This window comes from Leptonychotes weddellii, chromosome 6 (assembly GCF_054177405.1).
Source record: "Leptonychotes weddellii isolate Sample4059 chromosome 6, ASM5417740v2, whole genome shotgun sequence".
Lineage (NCBI taxonomy): Eukaryota > Metazoa > Chordata > Mammalia > Carnivora > Phocidae > Leptonychotes > Leptonychotes weddellii.
In genome coordinates, this window is record NC_138374.1 from 114,785,178 (window position 1) to 114,806,412 (window position 21,235).

General features: G+C 49.1%; 1 protein-coding gene across 5 annotated transcripts in view; it reads left to right on the forward strand.

Annotated features, from left to right (window-relative positions):
• The window catches only part of ATP2B4 (ATPase plasma membrane Ca2+ transporting 4), a 91,855-nt gene extending 78,894 nt beyond the window's left edge, over positions 1-12,961 (forward strand). For 3 of the 5 annotated variants that reach the window (XM_081825021.1, XM_081825022.1, XM_081825023.1), the window contains exons 20-21: positions 209-385; positions 8,377-12,961. In XM_081825021.1, the coding sequence (XP_081681147.1) occupies positions 209-385; positions 8,377-8,688 (489 nt within the window). In that variant the 3' untranslated portion in view covers positions 8,689-12,961. Of the gene's footprint in view, positions 1-208; positions 386-3,225; positions 3,407-8,376 lie in introns of all 5 variants that reach the window. The other 2 variants (XM_081825025.1, XM_081825024.1) reach the window with 2 other exon arrangements.
• The last annotated feature ends 8,274 nt before the right edge of the window (positions 12,962-21,235 follow it).

A 21,235-nucleotide genomic window follows, 5' to 3' on the forward strand; every position in this document is an offset into this window, starting at 1 on the left:
CACAACTACAGAAAACCTCCCTGACGGCCTGCCATTTGGTAGGCCCTGAGGAGTGCTTGCCTGGCTAGGTTGGCACCTCTCCTGCTGCCCCCCTCAATGGGTGTTGGGGCAAAGAGTGACCTACACAAGGGCCTGACCCCATGTGAGCTGAGGGACAGCCCTCTCACCCTGATTCTGGTGTCTCCCCTTTTGCTGCACCTGTTCTCAGATCATCTCCACGATACCTACCCAATCCCTGAAGTTCCTAAAGGAGGCTGGGCACGGCACCACCAAAGAGGAGATCACCAAGGACGCAGAGGGGCTGGACGAAATTGACCATGCAGAGATGGAGCTGCGCCGAGGCCAGATCCTCTGGTTCCGGGGCCTGAACCGTATCCAGACTCAGGTACTCTGATAGTGGCCTGTCCCCCTGCCGGGAGAAGACATCTCTCCATGTTGGGAAGTGTGGGAGGGGCAGCCGCTCCTGGTGGCCAACATCTCTTCCCTCCCTAAGGCTCACTGCCGGTGGGCAGCCCGAGCTCCCTAGCTCCAGGGGCGAGCTGCCTGGGCTTCTCTGAGAGGAGAGGAGTCATAGGGCCCAGAGCACCGGACGCAAACTGGTAGCATCGTCCTTTAGCTTCCAGTCGGTGCTAAAGCCCATTTTGCCACCCTCCCTGCGGCCAGCAAGCTTCCTGTGTAAGGTCTCTTGCAAGCACCAGACCTGACGTCAGGGTGGGAGATGTTCGGAGTCTATCCCTACCCTTCAGGAGGAAGGAACTAGACAATAGCCCTAAGCCAGCATCGCCAGCGTACACTTTGTATGCGTCCCCAAGCTGCTGCGCGGGTAACACAGCCCTTTATCGGAGGGGTCTTTGTAAAACTCACCCTCTCATATCTTCCCCACTCACACTTTAAGGCCACGGTGGGGAATCTGACAGCTCAGTGTGTATAAATGACAAAAGTCTCTCAATGCCTGAGTATCTTTTGCAGGATTCAGATTTGCTTCCCCAAAAGGAAGAAGCTATAATTTCCTCAAGCCTTTTCCCTTCTCGCAATTTCTGAAATGACATAGACGGCTGCTCTTAAGCCCCCTGCCTGTGGAGCCCTACAGTAACGTTTTTCTTCCCACTTTCCATGCAGCAACTGTAACCACCTGCTCCTGGGTGGGCGGGCTGGTCTAGGCCCTGGTCATTCTATCATGTTCCCTGTTCTTGCCCTATATGCCTCTGTTCTGAGTCCTGAGATTTCCCGTCTCCAGAGAGCAGGCCTATTCCTCTCTACTGGTTGGCTGGAGATCCCAGAAACAAGTTCCACTCTCAAAAATTAGCTGCCGATGGCGTAGAAAGTTCCCTAGTCAAGCCCACCTCGTTCAGTCATAGGGAAGAGAGATCAAATGAATCCTCACCACTGCATACCTGCTGGGAACTTGTCCCCCATAGGCAAGACGGTGATGGAAGTGGGAAGGCAGGGCTAGTTAGGGAAGCACTGGGGCTCCTTTCTCCTCTCTCGGGTTCCTCCCCCCAGAGAGGGAAGCTCCCCAGGGCCTGCAAACCACCTCCCCCACCCCACCCCCCCCACCACTGGCTCTTGTCTCTAAAGCCCCGGTGCTTTCCTTCAGGTCTGCTCCTTTCAAAATAACCTGTCTGCTTTTCTCCCTTCAGGGTCACTGCCTCCTCTTCTCCTATGTGATATTGTTTTTTCCCTAGCCCAGGATTCCCTGGTTCCAGCCTCTCCTTGGCCCCTCACCAGTCTTCCGTCGCGGGGGGCTGAGATTCATGGATCTCCCTTCCCCTCTACTCCCAATTCCCACTCCCTTGACTCTATACCCCTGGGTTCGGATGCACGACCTGCACAGTTTTCACTGTGGAAGTGGGGGCCTTGTGACGCGAACAAGCTCAGGAAAGTACCTTCCCCGTCACAGTCCCCCATCCCCGTCGCGGTCCCCCATCCCCATGTGCAGCCCCTTCCCTCCCACAGGATCAGGCCCCTCCTTCCCCCGGAACTAAAAACTATATAACGTGATGAAGGGATGGTAGTTTAGCTCAGACTTTGGTCTGAATCCGGAAACCAACCCTAAACATTCTGTGGCTTCTCCGGAAGCTTTATAAATAAGAACAACTGTCTGTCTCCCAAGGTGCCTGTGTTGTTACCTTCCCACCTGGGGAAGCAAAGCGAAATGAATGGAGTCGGCCCCTGCTATTAAGCCTGTGGGCGTTTTTTAAGATGGTTCTACCAGATCCTGAAGGATAGAGGAATTCCTTTTGATTTGTTCCTTGTCACTTAGGGGTCGGAGATCAGGACAGTAGGTCTGTCCCAGGCCCCAGACCAAGGCCGTGATTGGTAACCAAACGGCACAAATCACCTCTGTGTCTGAGAAGTAGGACACAGAGAGCCAGAGACCACTTGCTAGACTGTAGCTACTGACCACCACCGCCAACCAGCACGTCTTGCTCCCCCGCCCTCAGTCTAGCTACCGAGTTATTGTCAGACGTTGCCAGACGTTTCAGGACCCCCGGTGCCGGCGGCATTCTCGCTAAGGAGCCTGGCTGCTGGGTTCCTGAGCTCCCTTCTCAGGGGCCCTGTCTGCTTCAGCCCAAGGAGGGGGGTCTCAGAACAGACACCCAGAAGCAGGTGAGCCCAGCAGCCGGGGGCTAGGAGCCTTTCCACCCCAGCCCCCTGTGTGTGGCCTACTACCTGCCTCGCTTTTTTTCTTTAAACGCAGGAATTCTTTTCCTGCAAAATCTGCAAAAATCGATAGTCCACTTAATTGGTTCAGAGGTTCCTGAGGCTCAAAATTCAGTTACTATATATACTCCACCTTCTATCTGAAATGGCATATGCCTTATTTTTTAAGAGTACAGATCAACACAATGAATAAGCTGTCACTCTCTGTTAGGAGTCACGGGGTAGAGAAGTCCCTTTAAATTGTAGATACTTTTGGACACCTGCACACCTAAAATGTCCCTCGTAGGCTGCAAGGGAAGAGCAGACCGGATTCTGGCTGGGTATTTGGACTCCATGGCAAATTGTTCTTGAAATGAAGTGTGCTGTGCAATTAATGGTTTTCCCCTTCTCCTCACCGTTGCTTTGTGTATGAGGGAATCTTCTCTCTTGCTCCTGCTCCTATCCCCTTTTCCCAGCACTTTGCATCCCCCTTCCCTGACCCTCCAGGATCCCCCCCCCCCTTTCTTCCCCTCTCTCTCTGGACTATGCAGCAAAGCTGTCTCACTCTCTGATTCTTTGCAGATCGACGTAATTAACACATTCCAGACGGGAGCCTCCTTTAAGGGAGTCCTAAAGCGACAGACCATGGGGCAGCACCTTGATGTTAAACATGTTCCTAGCTCATCCTATGTAACAGTTTCGCCAGTCACATCTCCCCCCACCACTTCTGTTCCTGCTGCTGTCTCATCTCCTACTCTGGGCAGTGAGTGAGAGTCTATTATGATGCATGATTTGCTAAAATGACCACAAGAGAGCACGTGGCATCCACTTTAACCAACCGTGGCATCCACTTTAACCAATCATGGTTATCTTTTCCTTTTGGTTTTTCCCTTTCACCTCTGACTTAAGGGAAGAAAAATGGGACAGAAATCCCAATCCCAAACCAGACTGTGTGCCCTTTTATCTTATTTTATTTTTTAATGTCGAAAAACTATTAAACCAGAATCATTTTAAAGACAATAATCCTGTTTTCTGATCGTTCCTCTGCACTGCCTGTTTCTTCCTTGAGTTTTTTGTTTGTTTGGCTTTACTTTGAGTTGTTTGTTGGTTGGTTGGTTGGTTGGTTTTGCTTTGTTTGGATATGGTGTTGTTCCTCTCCTCTCCTGCTCCTTTGAGTCTAAACTTGATCTCCTGAGGTTAGAGGTGAGGTTGGGCCAATGAAAACCCAGCCCTCTCTTCATGGGAGGAAAGGGGGACAAGTTTCAGATCTCCTGAAAGAGAATATGAAGAGAGCTACCCTTCCCATGGGCTTTTCTACCAGGAGATCCCTCATCATTGAGCCGACGTTGAACTTGGCCGATAATAACGGTCCTTCTGGGCTACCGCCCTGTCGTGAGCTGCCCACATTGGTGTAGAAGCTGCAGCTGAGTGTGAAGAAAAGAAGGAGCTCAGTTCACTTGCACAGCGCTGAGTGTCCCCGAGGTTTCACTTTTCAGGGACGGCAAACCAAGCTCTGGTTTAAGAATCAATGTATTCAAATCTGGGCAGGAGAAATGTATATGCAAAGGTCCAAATAACTTAATTTTCTTCACTCCAGCTTTTTTCTTTCTAGGAATTTCTGAAGAGCAACTTTTGGTTTGGTTTGTTTTTTTGCTTCCCCTTTCCTCTAGTTTGACTGTCTCACCCGTAGCCAGCCCTTCATGCCTTATTTTGCACGTGAAGTTTTAGGTGCCTCTTTCTCGGCCAGCCTATCAGCTGGAATGTTGTCAGTGTTTAACCTAAGATCTGGTGCTCCCACCAGTAGATGGTTGGATTCTTGCTAATGCTTATGCCTTACAATTCCGGGTCATTTTACCTTCCCCAAATGGGACACAGAGGGGAGAGAAGGCTCTTCGCTGATAGTGCTATTAAGTTATTTGGTGGGAAAGAAGTCTCCTTGTATTAAGTCTGGTGTGAGCTTCAGATATTTGACTATTTTATTTATCTCTTCTTCCCCCTATCCCCCCAAAACCCTGGAAGGGAGGGTGCAGTAAAGAAAGAACAGTTACATTGTCTGTGGTTCACGTAATTGTGAGCTGTGCAGGTTAACCAGACTCAGATTATTTGTTGTCTTTGTGGCCAAATGTAAGTATTCTGGTGTGAGATATGAGGGGTGGGGTTTTCTATAGATACATATTTCTTTAGGCCCTAAAGCAGTCAAAGAACTGAGTAAGTCTTACCCTGCGAAAATCTAAGAGCTTCTCCCTCTAGTCCTTCCATATTCCTTTCTTATTTCCTTTTTTCTTCTAGCTTTTCCCTGTCCTTCTAACTAGTATCTGTTCCTTTTTAATCATGCCCTTCTGTGAGGAAGGGCTAGTGTCAGCTGTCCCAGTGATTTGAAGGTGGAAAGAGACTAAGCAGAAGACAGAACCCATCGGGTTCTTATGGAATTGCTCTTATGGAAGAGGGTAAGCTGCTGACCCTCAAAGGCAGAAATTGAGTCAGGAGATAGCCATACCCGCTGTCTCTCCAGCTGCTCCTTCTTACCCGGACGTCCTAGAAGAAATAGTCACTCATTTCAGGACCCCCGTCCCCATTCCAGATCTCCAAGTGAATTCAGTTATTTGTCTAACCTTCAGTAGATAAATCTTTAAGATTTCCCTCTACAGGAAAACCCTTAATTCCTTCTCTTCCCCTGGTTTCTGAAAAGAGAACAGAAGACTATAGAATCTAGCTGAAGAAATGGAGTCTTCATCTGCCCATTCACTGAGCTCCAGAGAGTGGTCCTTAGCCCTCATACCTAATCGAAAGGTCCAGCCTGGTAAGGACTCCTGAGACATGAGAAAGAGTCGCCCTTCAATCCAGCCACTTCTACGTGTAGGACAGAGGCCACAGAAGAGCCATGTCCCAGAGGTTTTGAGGGACAGTAACTGGGGAAGGAAGGGCTGATTGGCTGAGTAGAGAATGCCTACAGCTTTCACAGTGGCCAGTTCACTATCTGTGTCTTGTTCCCCGTACTCTGCTCACGCACCAGGCATCAGGGAAGGAGGATGCCACCTTTGCTTGGGGTAGACTGGTGGTGATGTATCTGTGTGATTGTTCATCAGCATGTGTTATATATTCTCTGTTGGAGCTGAGGAGCATTCTGGCCCAGCCCCAAGCCCTCCACCCCTCACCCTTCTCTCCCCCACCGGGCCACTACAGGTGCCGCCTAGTTCCCTGACTCCTCTTCCTTTGAGCTTCCCTTGCAGGATGCTGGTTTCCCTTTAGATTCTAGAAGCCCTGCAGTCTAGCCGGATGACTGTTCCTTGCTCCCCCAAAGAAGACATCTTCCCTATTGTTTCCATCTACCCATTCCAATTCACTTTTATCTCCCTTATTGTTTGCCTGTAACATTGTTATTGATCACCCCAACAGGTGAGAGGAAAAGCCAGAAAACAGGGCTCCAGACCCTGACTCTAACCCCAGTTTTTAAAAATCTGTTTTCTCTATTGGACTTCACATATAATTATTTTCATTAAGTATTCAGTAGCTTCAAAAAAAAAATAGAAGCAAGAAGTTTGAAAATCACTGATACTGAAGATAACCAACTGGTGGTATAAAAAGGTACCTCTTCCTCTGCAGCACTTGTTAAAAACTTGGAAATCTCAAGAGCAGGTGAAAAGTGTGGGCTATGTCATCCCTCCTACAGGGGTTGGTATGGCTTTGAACCCATCTCTTGACCAGGGAGAAGGCACTGGGTTTGGACTCACTTCATCCAAGGTGCCTTGCTCTCAGATTTGACGGAGATCAGTTAAAGCTTGGGGGCCTCTGCAAGACCAAATGGAGCCTCTGTTCCATCTGATCTCACCTAGGTCTGGAGCAAAGGGAACATGACAGGTAAAATTCACCCATCAGATTGTCAACAGCAATCACAGAAAGATAGAAACCTAGGTCCTTACCTTCTGTTCAGCGTGGCAAATGTGTGCCCAGGTTCCTTGCTTCTTCTTGGCTGAAGTGTGGAGCAGATTCTACTGAGCAGCAGAGAGTCCTTTGTCTTCTAAACTCTGGGCACCCTCAGTCCTGGGTGGGTCTGCCAGGCTGTTGTGGAGTGAGGCAAGATGAGGAAAGCCTTAGCCAGCGAAGACACAACTTCAGTGAATCCTCTTCGTGTGTTAGTCTTGAAGGGTCTATCCAGTGATAGCATTGCCTGACTCTTTGTGTCTCCTCTGTCTGCACATTCTTGCCTCTTCTCCAGGGACCTATTCTTTGCTGAAACAACAGAGACATGGAAGAGGGGCCCTAGGCCACCATTCAGCCTCCCTCCCTTGCCCCTCCTACCACAACCAGTCTCTCCGACAGTAGCCTCATTTCTTTCCTGAGGGAAGGATTTTTGGACAAGACTAGGATCAGCCACCTCCCCACCATCAAAACCGTCCTCCAGCCACTTTCCTCTCCCTTGGCCTCTGTCTCCACCGTCTCGGGATCCAACCTACTGCCCCGACCCCAATTCTGCCAACCCAGGTTCTAAACCATACTTCAGAGAGGCCTACCGTTCAGAAAAGCAGGCTGCCAAAAGAGCTGGGACCCATGGATAAGGCAAAGGCTGACCACAGGAGTCCGTTGTTGTTTAGTTTTTTCCTTTTCTCCCAACTGACTGAATCCCTTCCTTTTTTGTGCGGTAGAAAGAGACTTTGACGCTTACGGGGCAGTGCGTTTCCCTCTGCCCACTAAAGCCACATGGTGTTTCCATTCCTCCATCTTCTTCATCCGCCTCATCAGAAAAGCCACTTGTCTGTAGCACGGCCTCCAACCGGATGGTTCCTCTCCTGGTCCCATCCCTTCCCTTCTCCACATGAGGCCATGCCCCCCGTCACAATGTAGAAACAGCTGGAGAAAGCCACAGGCTGGGGCACAGGTGTTATGCACGAGAGGCATGGACATGCACTTGAACTGGGAGAGCCCGCTCTTCTCTCCATGGTCAGGAGGAAGGCATCTTCTCTTACCCGTGCTTCAGCCCCGTCTGCCAGGGGAGGGACGGAAGGAGCGGAGTACCGCTTTCTGGGGCGGGCAGGGGACATGGCAGAGGTTGTGGGATAGAAATATATGCATGTTTCCTGACTGAAAGAGCAATTATTCAACTGGAGAGTATAAGAGTTTTAATTTCTTGCATGCTGCTGACACAAATGAAGAGTGTTTTGTCTGCCTTGCTGCACGGTATCCGTAGCCACTTACCACCCGAAGTGTATTATGTATGGATTGGGATGAGTTTGACTCTTTAAGGGTTTTAAGCAGATAACTAAACTTCAATGTGTAATTTTTCCGTTCCACGTTCACAAAATGTTTGGCCTCAACACAGAAAGCCACATGTCTGAATCATCTTTTAAGTTCGGCTATTAATTTGCACCTGGTTCCTATGTTCTTGCCCTCATCCAAAAGAACTAATGAATCCTTGTTTTCTGTTTCATTTTAAGAATGGATTGTTTGGGAATGCTAACTTTGCTTTGGGTTTTCTACCTTTTTTTTTTTTTTTTTTAATGCAGCTTTGAAATATTCAGTTGTTTGCCATTACTCACCCCACCCCACCCCCATGCTTGAAATTTGATGTTTCTGGTGTTCCATAATCTCTCCTTATGTGTTTGGTTTTGGTTGTTGCGCGGTAGTGTTTTGTAGTTGGAGTTTTGTTTCTCACCTCAAACCACCAGTTCTTTGTTCTACTGGTCCATTCTCACCTTCGTGTTTTCTCCTCCTCCTTTTCCTTCCCCCCCGGTATAGATCAAAGTGGTCAAAGCGTTCCATAGTTCCCTCCATGAAAGCATTCAGAAACCCAAGAACCAAAACTCCATCCACAACTTCATGACCCACCCTGAATTCGCCATAGATGAGGAGGTGCCACGAACACCACTCCTGGATGAGCACGAGGAGGAAAATCTTGACAGTCCTAAGGCTGGGACTAGGGTGCTCCTGTTGGACGGTGAGGTCACGCCATACGCCAACAAAAACAACAATGCGGTGGACTGCAGCCAAGTGCAAATTGTTGCCTCCCACTCAGAGAGCCCTCTGCACAGCCTGGAGACATCTGTTTGAACTTCATTCTCTGACTCCCATCCCCGCTTTCTCCATGTCCTTTTTCATCTATCCCATCAGTAAGGTGACGATGGGACTTTTCACTGTCATGTCAGCTGCTCCCAAGTATGTGTGAACTCCCACCTGACCATGAAGAGGCAAGAGCAGAGACCTACGAGGATGTCGACTTAAACTTGAGCTGGGGTTTGTAGCAGGACCCAGTCAAACCCCAGGCAGGTAATGAATGGTAGGATCTACTCCTTGGGTGTATCAGTTGTCATTTTTAAAGAAATGATGACAATCCTCTTGGCATCTACCCCAACCCAGACTCTCCTCAGTATACATACGTATGTCACCATCTCCTGACCTCTGGATTTTACCCTATGAGTCTGTGCCATTTATAAGCTAAGTCGAGGGTTCCGAGAGACAAATGTCCCCAAATGCAATGTGTTGAGGTAGGAATGGACTGTATAGAATCAGCCTATAGAGTGATTGTTTTTAAAATGACTTCCCCATTTTCAAAACTTACACCTAAAGCCCTCTAGCTCTTTCTGCCCTTCTAGTCAAACCTCCCTAAGGTTCTTTTGGTCTTTTGTGACCACTGTCTCCCTTATCTTCACTCTTTCTTGTTCTTTTTTCTTTTTCTTTTTTTTTTAAGTTGTGATGATTAAGAAAGTGGAATGGACATGGCTGAATTGAGTCCACTTTGGCCATTCCCCCTTCTGGCCCCAATGGAATCCTTGGCTTAGTCCTAGAGGCAGATAGGTTCTTTGCTAATGGGATCCTCTTGAAGCAATTGAGAGCTGGTAAGAATGTATTTCTGTTGTTGCCAGGTTACCTTCCCCTTCTGAACTGCTATCTTGTCAGGTGTGTGTCCTTTCTAAGTGCCAGGGAGATCAGCTTTGACCGTGAAGCTCGCATGTGTTCGTTATATAGTTTTTCCCATAAGCCTGAGCTTTCTTCTGTTGCTAAAGTGGTGGCAAAAGAATGGATTGAGAATGGCCCTGCCTCCTAACTGGACTGGGATATTAAGGACCAGCAGCTGGCAGGTCCACGACAAGACAGACCATCAAAGTCAACTCTTGTGCCATCCTCCCTGGGTTGACCACTCCTGCTTTCAAAGCCTTCCGCCACAGCTCTTCTGAGACAGGACCTGCTTGTTGCGGGAGTGCGTACTGAGAAGACTTGGGAGAGGCCGAGGGGCCATTCTAGCAGGTTCTGAGAAACCAGACACCTTGAGCTTAGGCGCCCAAGTACCAGCTTTGACATACCCCTCAGCTTTCTCATTCTGCTCTGTCGCGGCCCCTAACTCGTCTGGTCTCTCAACAGGCCCCAACCTTTCTCACATATTCCGCATTTGAAAATACCCATCCCAAGTGGGGTCCAGTGACATTTTGCTGACTTAAAGGAGCAAAAGACCCACCCTGGAAAGTTCTCCTTCCTCTCTTCCTTTGCTCCCACACGCCCCCCTCGAGGCCCTCTCCAGAACGTGCTCAACTGCTGCACACGAAAGCCCTGTGCCTTCCTTCCCTGAACGCTGCCCAGAGCATCCCCCGCGCGCCTGCCTCTCAGGAGGTAGGGACCTCACTAGGAGATTTTTTTAAGTGTTCCTTAATGGGACAAGGTGGAGCCACGTTTGCAGGAGCTCCATTTTTATCCCTGCTGGTGTTGACGTAAGCTCTTCTGTGCAGGGGCTCGTTAACTCACGTCTACCAATTCCCATGAAAGAAATGAAGCCCGTTCCCCCTGTTTCAAGAGTGATGGCAGTGTGGGGTGGGGCTTGAGGCTCTTACGAACTGCCAGACTTCCACTTGTGAGCGTAAGGTGGCCGGAACCTATGCTCTCCGCCTTCTCTTCTCTTCGGGATCCCTCCTCCCTCTCCCCTTCCTCCTGAGCTGTCCGAGGTAGGAAGAGCAAAGACACAATACCCGCTCCACATCCCCACTGCTGCGCAACCCGCCAGATTTGACTTGGGTTTTGTAAAGGTCACATGCTTCAGCAATCTTTTCTCTGTCTTAAATCCTCATGTGGGAATAAAACAGCTCACCCAAGGTGTTAGGTGTGCACATATATATTTATTAAGTACATTGGAAGATTTCGTTCTGTCAAGTCTTTTATTACCTCAGATCAGTTTAAAAAACAAGCCAATAACAAACTTCGGAGGCTATTGCACCCTTCCTGCTCCCAAAAGACTCGTGGTGCCGGACAGGTTACTCTTGAGGGCTTGTGTCTACTTGTTTAAAGTCAATGGCTTTTGTGTATCTTTTAGTTTCCATGGTAGGAGAGAAAATAGAGAATATTATGCAAAAATATATAGTTTTCTTTAGCTCAGAAACGGATATTTTTGAGTCAGCCATATGTATTTTGTTTAAAGGATTTGAAATAAAGTGCTGTCATGTTACCCTGTGGAAGGAGCATATAACCAGCTGTTGGATGTGACAGGCGACTTAGCGTATTTGTGACTGGTTATAAAACCAATGCAACGTACTTCCTTTCTCCAAACAGCCATCTTTATACTTAGGGAAAAAAAATGTATTGGGTTCTAGACTTTTTTAATATAAATTTTGTTGATATGGAATTGAGTAAGTTTAAGTGTTTATGTGCATATGTTTTTTATATAAGTTTTTTTCTATTCAGTTTTAGTGATCCAACTGGCAGTGAGTAAATATGGCGTAAGGTAATAAAGCTTTCCCCCCATATGGTGCTTTCGATCTGAAAAGGGTCTGATGGGGAGAAGGGGAAATAATTCTCCTAGAGAAACCTAGGAAAGTGGGCAGTGGCCTGTGGATGGGAAGGAAAGCAGCCAGTGAGAAAGGAGTGTGCGTCCCCCATGGAGATGGGCGCCAGGCCTTTTAGTAACTAGTGATCAGGGTCGGGGGCCTTGGCTGGATGTTGTTTTTTGACGAGTAGCTGGTAGAGTAGTACCCAAGGCGTGAATATCTCTCGGGCTGCAAGGATGCTCTGATTGGGGCTTTGCATATTTTATGGTTCTTTCACGCATGTTTTATGGGTTCTTCACCCTGGGAGTTTTCCATTAGTGAGTTTTTGTGCAAAGCTCTGATTTGGGACTTGCCCTCTCCTAGAAAGGTTGTGTGCGATATATGAGATGGGGGAGAGAGTTCTAAGTGGAAGTCACAAAGGCCAGTTCTAACCCGGGGTGACCGCCTTGGGGCTAGGTCCTTCCCAGAGGTGCCCTCTGCCCTCTGAAATGATGACTCCCCCATCCCTAAAGGTGTCAGAGAGACCACCTCGCAGTCCTTCTGACACTTGTGGGTTCTGTAGGGTCTGGGTTTCTTCTTCCACTTGAGCTTCAGAGGGGAGAGTTCGCACAGTTCTATCTGAGCGATTACCTCACTGCCGAAAACCGAAAATCTGGCGGGGGTGGGGGCAAGTCCGCATGCAACCTCGAAATGCCTCACCTCCTTTCTCTCCTGCTTTCTTTGCCTCACGATCGATCGAAGCAGCCCGTGATACCATCACCAAGTGCACACTTCCTCACTCTCCATATCTAGGGACCACCTACTGCAGTGGTGGGGACGAGGCACTTGTAAATGCCTGCTATTCTGAAGCCATTCTAGCCTTTTCCTCAGAATAGACCAGATGCCCTTCCATGTAGCTCAGTGCCATGCTTTGCCTCCCAAGCCCTGCTGTCAGGCCTGCTGTCCCCTTTCCTCTTGATGAGGAGAGACGGAGGCAAGTGAGCTCCCCGTGACCGAACTGGCCTTTGGTTCGTGTTTGCTCCCCATCTGTATATAGGCCATCTGTGAACATGCCATATATTATATGTGCCAACAAATCTATCTACGCTGTCCTTTTCAAATCAGCACGCAGATAGGAATTTTGAGTTTCTTTCTTTCTTTTTTTTTTTTCAGTAACTAGAATAACAAGCACTGGTATTTTTGTATAAAAAAGAAAAACAAAACAAAAGATTGACTATTGTGGTCTGCATGACATAAACAAACATGGTGATATCCAAGCAATGTGTACCCCAGTGTGTGTGGCCATAATTTGCAGTCGGCTTAACGGTGCACCCAATCTGTATTTGCATTCTGATATTATTTAAGCTCTTTGTACAATGGTTTGCATGTATTTATATGGTTTGTAGGGAAAAAAAATGCTGTAAACTGGCAAATCTGAAATTCAAATACGTTGTCCACTGAGACGGGAAGAAGAGGAGTTTGAAAAGATGGGGGAAAAAGGGATAATTTTTTTTTTTTTTGGAACCAATAAAGCTTGTTGCTGATGAGCAGAAACCAGACTGCCGTGCACTGAGAATAAAAACCCATGCCCACTATTACCTGTGCTGTCCTCAATGTGTCTCCACTCGTGGGTAATGTCACTGAGGGTCTGCTGGAGTTTGAGGAGGGACCCGCCACGCCGCATCGAGACCCCCGTCCGTGCCAGCCCGGAACTCAGCTTATCACTGGCCCCTGCCACACTCCTCTGCCAACACAGCCCTCTGGCCACTCGCGGCCCCACTTGCCAGGTCCACGCGCTGGTGGGACAAGCTTTCCTCGGCTCGCTTCGGGCGGAACCCACAGTCGGGGCACAGTGAAGCCGGAGCTTTTGAGAAAGGATGAACTGGGAAGGATGAGAGCCAGAGTGGCAGTCCTTTCTTATTCTCTTTGCCTTTTTTTTTCTTTTTTTTTTTTTAATGAAATACATTCTGGAAAGATTCATTCCCCTGATATTAGCACCTTTTTTTCCTACCTTGCCTCTGGGGCTCTCCCCTTCTCCTTTCCCCAAGTTTTTGTTCTGTTCCATTCTGTTAATTGTCCCATTCACCGAGTCTCTGGCAGGACCGATGAGGCCCCAGGTTTGGGCCAAAACCGCTTCCTGGCAGGTCATTTGGGTGCTGAGCTTTCGTATCTCAGAACTCAGAACTCCCTGTCCCTTTCATCCCGGCTCTCGATCAAGTTCCCTGCTCTCTCTGAACACATCAAAGGGAGGAAAGGACTTTATGGGCTCCCCCTGGTCTGTTAGGAAAAGAATGATGGAGAAGGACAGCCCAAACTCTGCCGGCTGTTTGAACAGGCTGCTTCTGAAGGTGGAGCCGGCCCTGGAGGAAAAAGCTTCTGGAGTATGAAGTTTCATCCCCACGTCTCCTGCCTGCCCCAGCTCACACTCCATGGGCACAGGCACACTGCCTACTTCATTTCTTTAAAACTTGGGCTAGGGCAGAAAAAATGAATAATTCATAATGGGGCTAGGTCTTGCTTGATAACAGAAGTCATTTGCAAAACAGAACTCGTCTTTCTCCCATTATAGGTTCCCTCCCAATTACCCTTGCTAGAATGGGATGCAAAGCACACAGGCACACGCACGCAGACACACACACACAGCTAGAGTCCTTTCTAAAGTTTGGCCCTGAATTGCCCCTTACTCTCGCCTTGTCTTGGTTGGACCTAAGATCTGTACCTCTCTATGAGGCCAGACTGGATCTTAAGCATCTACACCGCCTGACTCCAGTGTGCAGTAAGGTGTGGAGGATGAGCTTCAAAGTAGCTCTCTGACTGCGACCAATGGATCCTCAGGTATTGCTTTAATGGCGTCTAAAACCAGCTCAGCTCCTTGGCCTGAGTGACGGTACAGAAAAGTGCATGCTCTTTGTTCCATCTTTTTCCCCACCCCCAGTTCTAGAAAAGCATAATTGCTCTGCCCTCCTTCTTTAATAATGGTTTGCAAACCTTTTTCAGCCACCATATCCTCTCCCTGTGGTCACTGGGTTTGTTTGAAGCTCTTCACCAAGACTCGCTGGTTCCCTCCCAAGTACACACAGCCAGGCAACTCCCTGCTGACTTAATCTGTGGCACATCCAAAGATTAGCCATTGGGTACCCATGAACTAGTTACCAGCCCCTGACCTGGGTCTCTTAGGACATGGCCTTCATGTCACTGCAAGCATGAAGGAAGGTAGAAGTGGCATGTCCTTTACTGGCAAATACTTTGGAAACCCTGTTGTAAATAAAACATGTAAACATGTTACCATGTTGGTGGTGTCATGAGCATTCAGTTGTCCCCAACATGAACCTAAGCCATGAGCGATAACAAGCTGCTGGATCCATAGACTGTCCTACTTTCAGCCTTGAAAGGGAGCGGCTTCGGGTTCTGGGCTTGGCCATATCTTGACGCGGAACTAATATGTCTTCACTTCTCTGGAACTTATGTCAAAGAATACTTCCCTGTCCTCAGAAAACACACACATGGAAGGGAGCAGTCTCTTTGGAATGGCCTCCCTCTGCCGTCTCCTCAGAAGCCAGTGTCAAAACAAGAATGCCACTTCACCCTGACCATGAGACCCACCTATGAGAAAAGCCACGTTACCATCAGAAGCTTGGCTTCTGCTCATGAGGTCTGAGCAAGGGGGGGTGACCTGAACCATCTGAGCAGCCAGAGCCTTCACACTCTGAGCCGGGTACCTCCGTCTCTGCTCTTGGATAGACCTGGTCCCTGCATTCAGGCTCAGCCAACACTCGGTTTCTCCCATGTCCCCTGTAAGAGAGGCCACCTGGACCATCCTCCACATGCAGCACCACTGGTTAGCTTACAGGGTTTTTTACATCATACTGGACCCAGGAACACTATGTTGAAGGACTGTGATGTGTGTTTTAGAATTCCAGATCCCCCTGGCTTGGCCTTACTGAAGGTAAGTACATGTGAAAACTTACTTGAGGGACGCCTGGGTGGCTCAGTCGGTTAAGCGTCTGCCTCCGGCTCAGGTCATGGTCCCAGGGTCCTGGGGTCGAGCCCCGCATCGGGCTCCCTGCTCAGCGGGGACTCTGCTTCTCCCTCTTCCTCTGCCTGCCGCTGCCCCTGCTTGTGCTATCTCTCTCACAAATAAATAAATAAAATCTTGAAAAAAAAAAAAAAACTTACTTGAAAGAGGAAATGAAGCTGAGGACATCAGGGCCAGGGACTAGCAATGGCCTTCAGCACCCGTAAGAGGGAGAACAAATACACCCGTGGTAATTCAGAACCCTTCACGTGAGTCAAGAATCCCCACATCTTCCCCACCTAACCTTAGGAACTGAAACTGCTGCCGATCAAGTAGGAGAGAGAAGGGGTTCAAATCTTTGCTGCTCACCCCGTGGTGGAGGATCTAAAACAGAGATGTCGGGGAGGTGGAATAAGATCATGAAGTGTGGCCGCCCAGGAGGCAGGAAACCCTCATCCCTAACCGTGCCTCTTGAGTGGCTTGATTTTCCATCTAGACAAGGAGACAGTTGAAGTACATCAATGATTTTCAGATTACACTTTGAAGATCCGAAAGGGATTCCTTAGAGATGATTCAGAGCCCACAGGTGTTCAACAAAAGTAGCTTTAGAAAAAAAAAAAAATGTATTTGGTTTGTAGGTCAGCTGTAGCATTGAAAAAAACGCCTTAAAGGTGAACTCGTCCTCTCTGAGGTGACACCGTAGCAACAAGAGTTGTGTGATTAAATACACAAGCAAGCCTAACTTGGATCCTGTCTTGGTGGTTTCCCGTTATAATTACCAATGTAAGCACAAACACAACAGAGTAGAACTTAGTAATTGTAGTCCATCCATCCTGCTAAGATTGTTATCTAGCTGATTCACCTTCGGAATTTGTTGTGAAAAGAGCAGAGGTCTGAAGATCCAGAGATCTCGCCCAGTGGGATGGCATAAAATTACAGAGCAGAAGCAAGCTGGCTCCTTTAAGCTATGGTGGAGAGCGCTGGCCTGGGAATTGGACGGCCTAGGTTATAACCCTGACCCTGCTACCAAGGGTCTCCCCAACTCTGACACTCTTTCCATTCTCAGTCTAGTGTCTAAAATTGCTGTTAATAACCACTGGAGAATGCCCAAGTGGCAGTTCTCTTTCATCGCTTTATCTCCCCTGGAATGTGGCATTATCGTGTGTGCTTTGGACAAGAGCACATACCGGGACGTGCGCGGGCAGGCTCAGCCACTTATACCTGCAACAAAGACAAATTGCTCCACAGCCCTTAGAGAACAAGAAATCTGTTTCTTCTCTAAATCTAACAAAATCTAACCCCAAACTAGCTAGCACTCACCAAGATCTGCAAGAGGCCTCTCTCAGTTGTTTGTTATGTTCCCATCGCCTCCCCTTGGGTATTGGTCCACTCATCACTCAACAAGCATGTGCTGGGCCAAGCACTGTCGTAGGCATCGGGGATGTGGCAGGGAACGAAACAAAGTCCCTGCCCTCTTTGAATTGAGTCTCATGGAAGAGAGACAAAGAAGTAAATACGTAGCATGTCAAATGGTCACAAGGACCAGGGAGAAAGGTAAAGTGTAAGGGAAATAGGCAGCATGGGGCATGAGGGTTGCTCTTTTGTTGATTTTATTTATTCTGGAGAGGGGGGGAGAATCCCAAGCAGACTCACCGCGGAGCACGGAGCTCGACTCAAGGTTCGATCCCAGGACCCTTGAGATCATGACCTGAGCTGAAACCAAGAGTCGGACGCTCAACCAACTGAGCCACCCGGGCGCCCCAAGAGTTGCTCTTTTGTAGAGAAGATCTCTGATGAACAGACATTTGTGAAGATATGTGAAGGGAGTCAGAGAGTGAGCTAGGTAAATATGTGGAGGAAAGAGATTCCAGGCAAAGGGCCCAGCAAGTGCAAAGGTCCTGACGCAGGAGACCTCGATGTGTTTGAGGACATACAGGGAAGACAGGAGTCGGAACTGAGTGACTAAGTGGGGAAGTGCAGGTACGGAGCTGGGAGCCGGGCAGAGCCTGCAAGCCATTGTAAGGCTGGCTTTCATGAAGTGGGAAACCACTGGAAGGTGTTCACTGAGGACTGCAGTGATCTGTCTTAACAGTGGAGGGCCTATCGTGTGGCTGCCATCTCAGGGAAAACGGAAGGACGACGTAGATTGGACGAGCACGTGTGCCATGCACATGTGGGCCCACCTTAAACCTGAAGGACACAGGTAAATCCGAGCCCTCTGTCATGCTGGTGTCCTATGACACACAGAACAGTGAAAAGAAAACGCATGTTCCAAAAGAAGTTCAGATCTATTGCTTGCCACCCGAGCTCAGTAACGCCCTGGTTAATGAAGTGATCGAATGACATTCTACTCACTCACGCAAGAAGGGCACAAAGAAAACCCTCTTGACCTGCGCCCTTCCTGTTCCCGCCTCCCACTCCGATTGCCACACTGGCTGTCAGGTCCCCAGGCGGGCCCTCTGCCCTCAGGCCTCCTCTGAGATCAGCTGTACCTCATCTGATCCCTAATGTGACTGCCCACCCATCCCCGGGCTGCTGAGGAGTTGCCTCCTTCCTGCCCAGAGCCCCAGGCTCAGAACCTCTCTGCGTGTGGGGGCTGGCTGAGGTGAACCAGCGTGCTCACAGCCCTGGGGCTCAGGGGAGACTTGGGGCTGTCAGCAGACATTTGCTCCTCCAGACGCGCCTCACACCTCGCTCAGCTCCCCAGCTCTGCCGCCGCTGGGACTCAAGGGAGGTCCTGCCAAACCCAGAACTCCAGAAGGACCAAGGGAGTAGAGATCTGCCCTGCTCTCGGGACACCGGACTTAAGGAGAGGGTTCTCTTGCCTGTCAGCAATGCCAACCCACCTCCTCCACCAAGGCCTAGCCTAAGTGGGGGACAAACGATCCCCTAGGCCGCTCACACCCCTTGCTTTCAGATTCTCCTCTCACTCCTCAAGGGCCTCGGGCAGAATGGGGGCGGGGAGCAGAGAAATCTTCCCATACTTTCTAAATCTTTTTGTCCTAACCCTGCTCTCTCTCAACTTTAACTTAAAAGGAAAGTATTTGCTGCCTTTGTTCTCAGTTTCAGACTTGCCTGGACTGGAGAAGGCCTCCAGCCCAGAAGCAAGCGAACAAGGAGGGTGGAGGATTGTCACCTGGCTAGGGTTGACTCAGCCCCCAAACCTTCAGGAACCAAGCCTGGCCAGAGTTGGCTTTCACACAGGGCAACTTTGGCATGTTTGGGCCCAGAGATACAAAAGCCACTGTTCACCCCTTCCTGGGGCAAAGGCGACCCAACAGAGGAGCCAGGTTGCCCTTCGTACAAGGGGCAGCGAGGGCCGTGCAAGGCTTGTCTCTTCCCTTCGCGGCTGAGCACACAGCAGGAAACAATACTAGACACCCATTTCTTTCTCAGTAGCTCATCCTGTCACACACTCAGGTCATAAATTCACAGCAGCAATAAGCTCCTAAGAGAACTTCTCAGAAGGTCCACTTAATTCTGGTGGTCAGGCACTGGCCAGATGCCAGAGAGGCAATAAATAGATTTTTTTTTTTATTTGAGAGAGAGAGCACAGAGGGAGAGAGAGAGGGAGAAACAGACTCCCCACTGAGTGGAGAGCCCAACGCGGGACCCAATCGCAGGACCCCGAGATCATGACCCAAGTGGAAGGCAGACGCCTAACTGACTGAGCCACCCAGGCGCCCATAGAGATGCAATAAATAAAACAAAGTCCCTGCCCCGAAGGGGGTTCAAAGGCTACCTGAGGAGACAGGTGTTTAAACAACTAATCCCAGCAATTGAGAGGTATCATGCCTGGTGCCATGGGGACCCAGAAGAGCAAAAAACCCAGTTCCAGAAGGGGAGGTCTTCACAGAGGTGGTGACACAATGTATTTTTTAATCACAATTTTATTTTTTTATAAAAATGACACCTAATCTGGGCGCCTGGGTGGCTCAGTCGGTTAAGCGACTGCCTTCGGCTCAGGTCATGATCCCGGAGTCCCGGGATCGAGTCCCGCATCGGGCTCCCTGCTCGGCGGGGAGTCTGCTTCTCCCTCTGACCCTCCTCCCTCTCGTGCTCTCTGTCTCTCATTCTCTCTCGCAAATAAATAAATAAAATCTTTAAAGAAAAAATGACACCTAATCTTTATAATAACTTAAGCAATAGAAGTCCAAAGAAGAAAGTAACAAAATACCTCAAGCCCCACAACCCGGAAATAACCAGTATAAGCTCTTCAAATGGGTTTTTTTGGAATTTTACGAGAGAGAGAGAGAGAGAGAGAGAAACTGCCATCACAGTGAAGGAAGCAGTGCAAAGGCCCAGAGCATGGAAGTGATGAGCCGGGTTTAAACATGGGGTGCAGAGTGCTGGCAAGGGGATGCTGGCTGAGGCTCAGCACGGTATGCAGGCCAGGCCCACTGCGCGTGCAAAAAGCCAGGCTGCCTAGTGCCGAGCAGCGGGAGACTTCCCGTAAATCCGCACTTAAGGAATAAGGTGATACATGGCAGGAAGGCAGGCTGAGCATCAAGAGAAGAAGAGGGAAAGGCAGGGGGCAGTCCATTAAGTATAAAGAATTGAGCCCAATGCATAATGAGATAATCACATAATAACAGCCCCCACTTAATGAGCTTGCATATGCCAAGTCCTCCGCTGAGCATTTTTCATTGTCAGCCCGATTAATTTTCACAACAGCATTACCTAAGTTGTAGTATTGCTATTTTACACCCAAGGAAACACCCAAAAAGATTAGAGGACCTGGGCAAGATAACCCAAGCAGTCATTTAGGATCTGAACTTGTGTGGATGCTCTTAACACAGTGCTTCTGTCTTTCCAGAGGATTCTGAAAGGTTTTTAGTATTAACAGCACTGAGTTAGGGCAGAGCCCCTCCTCTTCGAGGGGTTTACTGACTTGGATGCATCAGTTCCGTCGGTTTAAAACCAATGTTGATACTTTTTTTTTTTTAAAGTAGGCTCAATGCCAGACTCGAACTCATGACCCTGAGATCAAGACCTGAGCCGATATCAAGAGTCAGATGCGCAACCAACTGAGCCACCCAGGCGCCCCCAATCTTACTACTTTAGGATCACATGTTACATTCAACCCTGAAATCATTAAAAGTGGTTAAAGGGAAACACCAGAGCAGTCAGGTATAAAGCATATGCCCTATTTCCCAGGAATGAGTAGTTTTCTTCCATTATTATGATGAATAATTTCACACACCAATTTTGGGTTTGTTGGTTTGATGGGCCGTCACAAGCCCGCGAGGGAAAGGAGAGCAGGTGGCAGGGCTCAGCCCCATCTGGAAACCTGGAGCTCACCCTACAGAGCCTCCTCTCAGAAGGCAGTTTCCCTCAAGTGTGAGGGGAGGAGGGAGTCAGGAGACCGGAGGGAAGATTGATTAGTCTGACTCAAGCACTCTGGGTAGATAAGAGAAGCAAGGTCTTAAGATGATCACGCAGAAGAATTTCTTCTAAAAAAAAAAAAAATGTTTTTTTAAAGTAGCAGTCAGGGTTCTAAGGTTTGGTTCTATTGGCCCTTCTCTTTGTACCACCTTCCAAGTTCCCAGTTCACACACAGCCTTCTGCTGGAACCAGTGGCTCAGGACAGGCGTGAGGAGCCTTGCTCCCTCGCCCACTAGTCCCGGCCGCTGGGGCCATGGAGCGAGGGATCTTCTTCTCCTGAGGAGTCCTAGTTCTACTCAGACCCATTCCGAAGGACAAGCGGGCAGAGACCCAGGTTCCAGCTCTCGAACCAGCTGCCTCTGAACCACCTCTGCTTCCTGCCAGGTAAGGCCACGTGGAGGGAGGGCAGCAAGGGCGTGGAAGGCAGAGCTCTGGGGAGAGCCAGCCAGGAGTCACCTGCAGCAGCAGC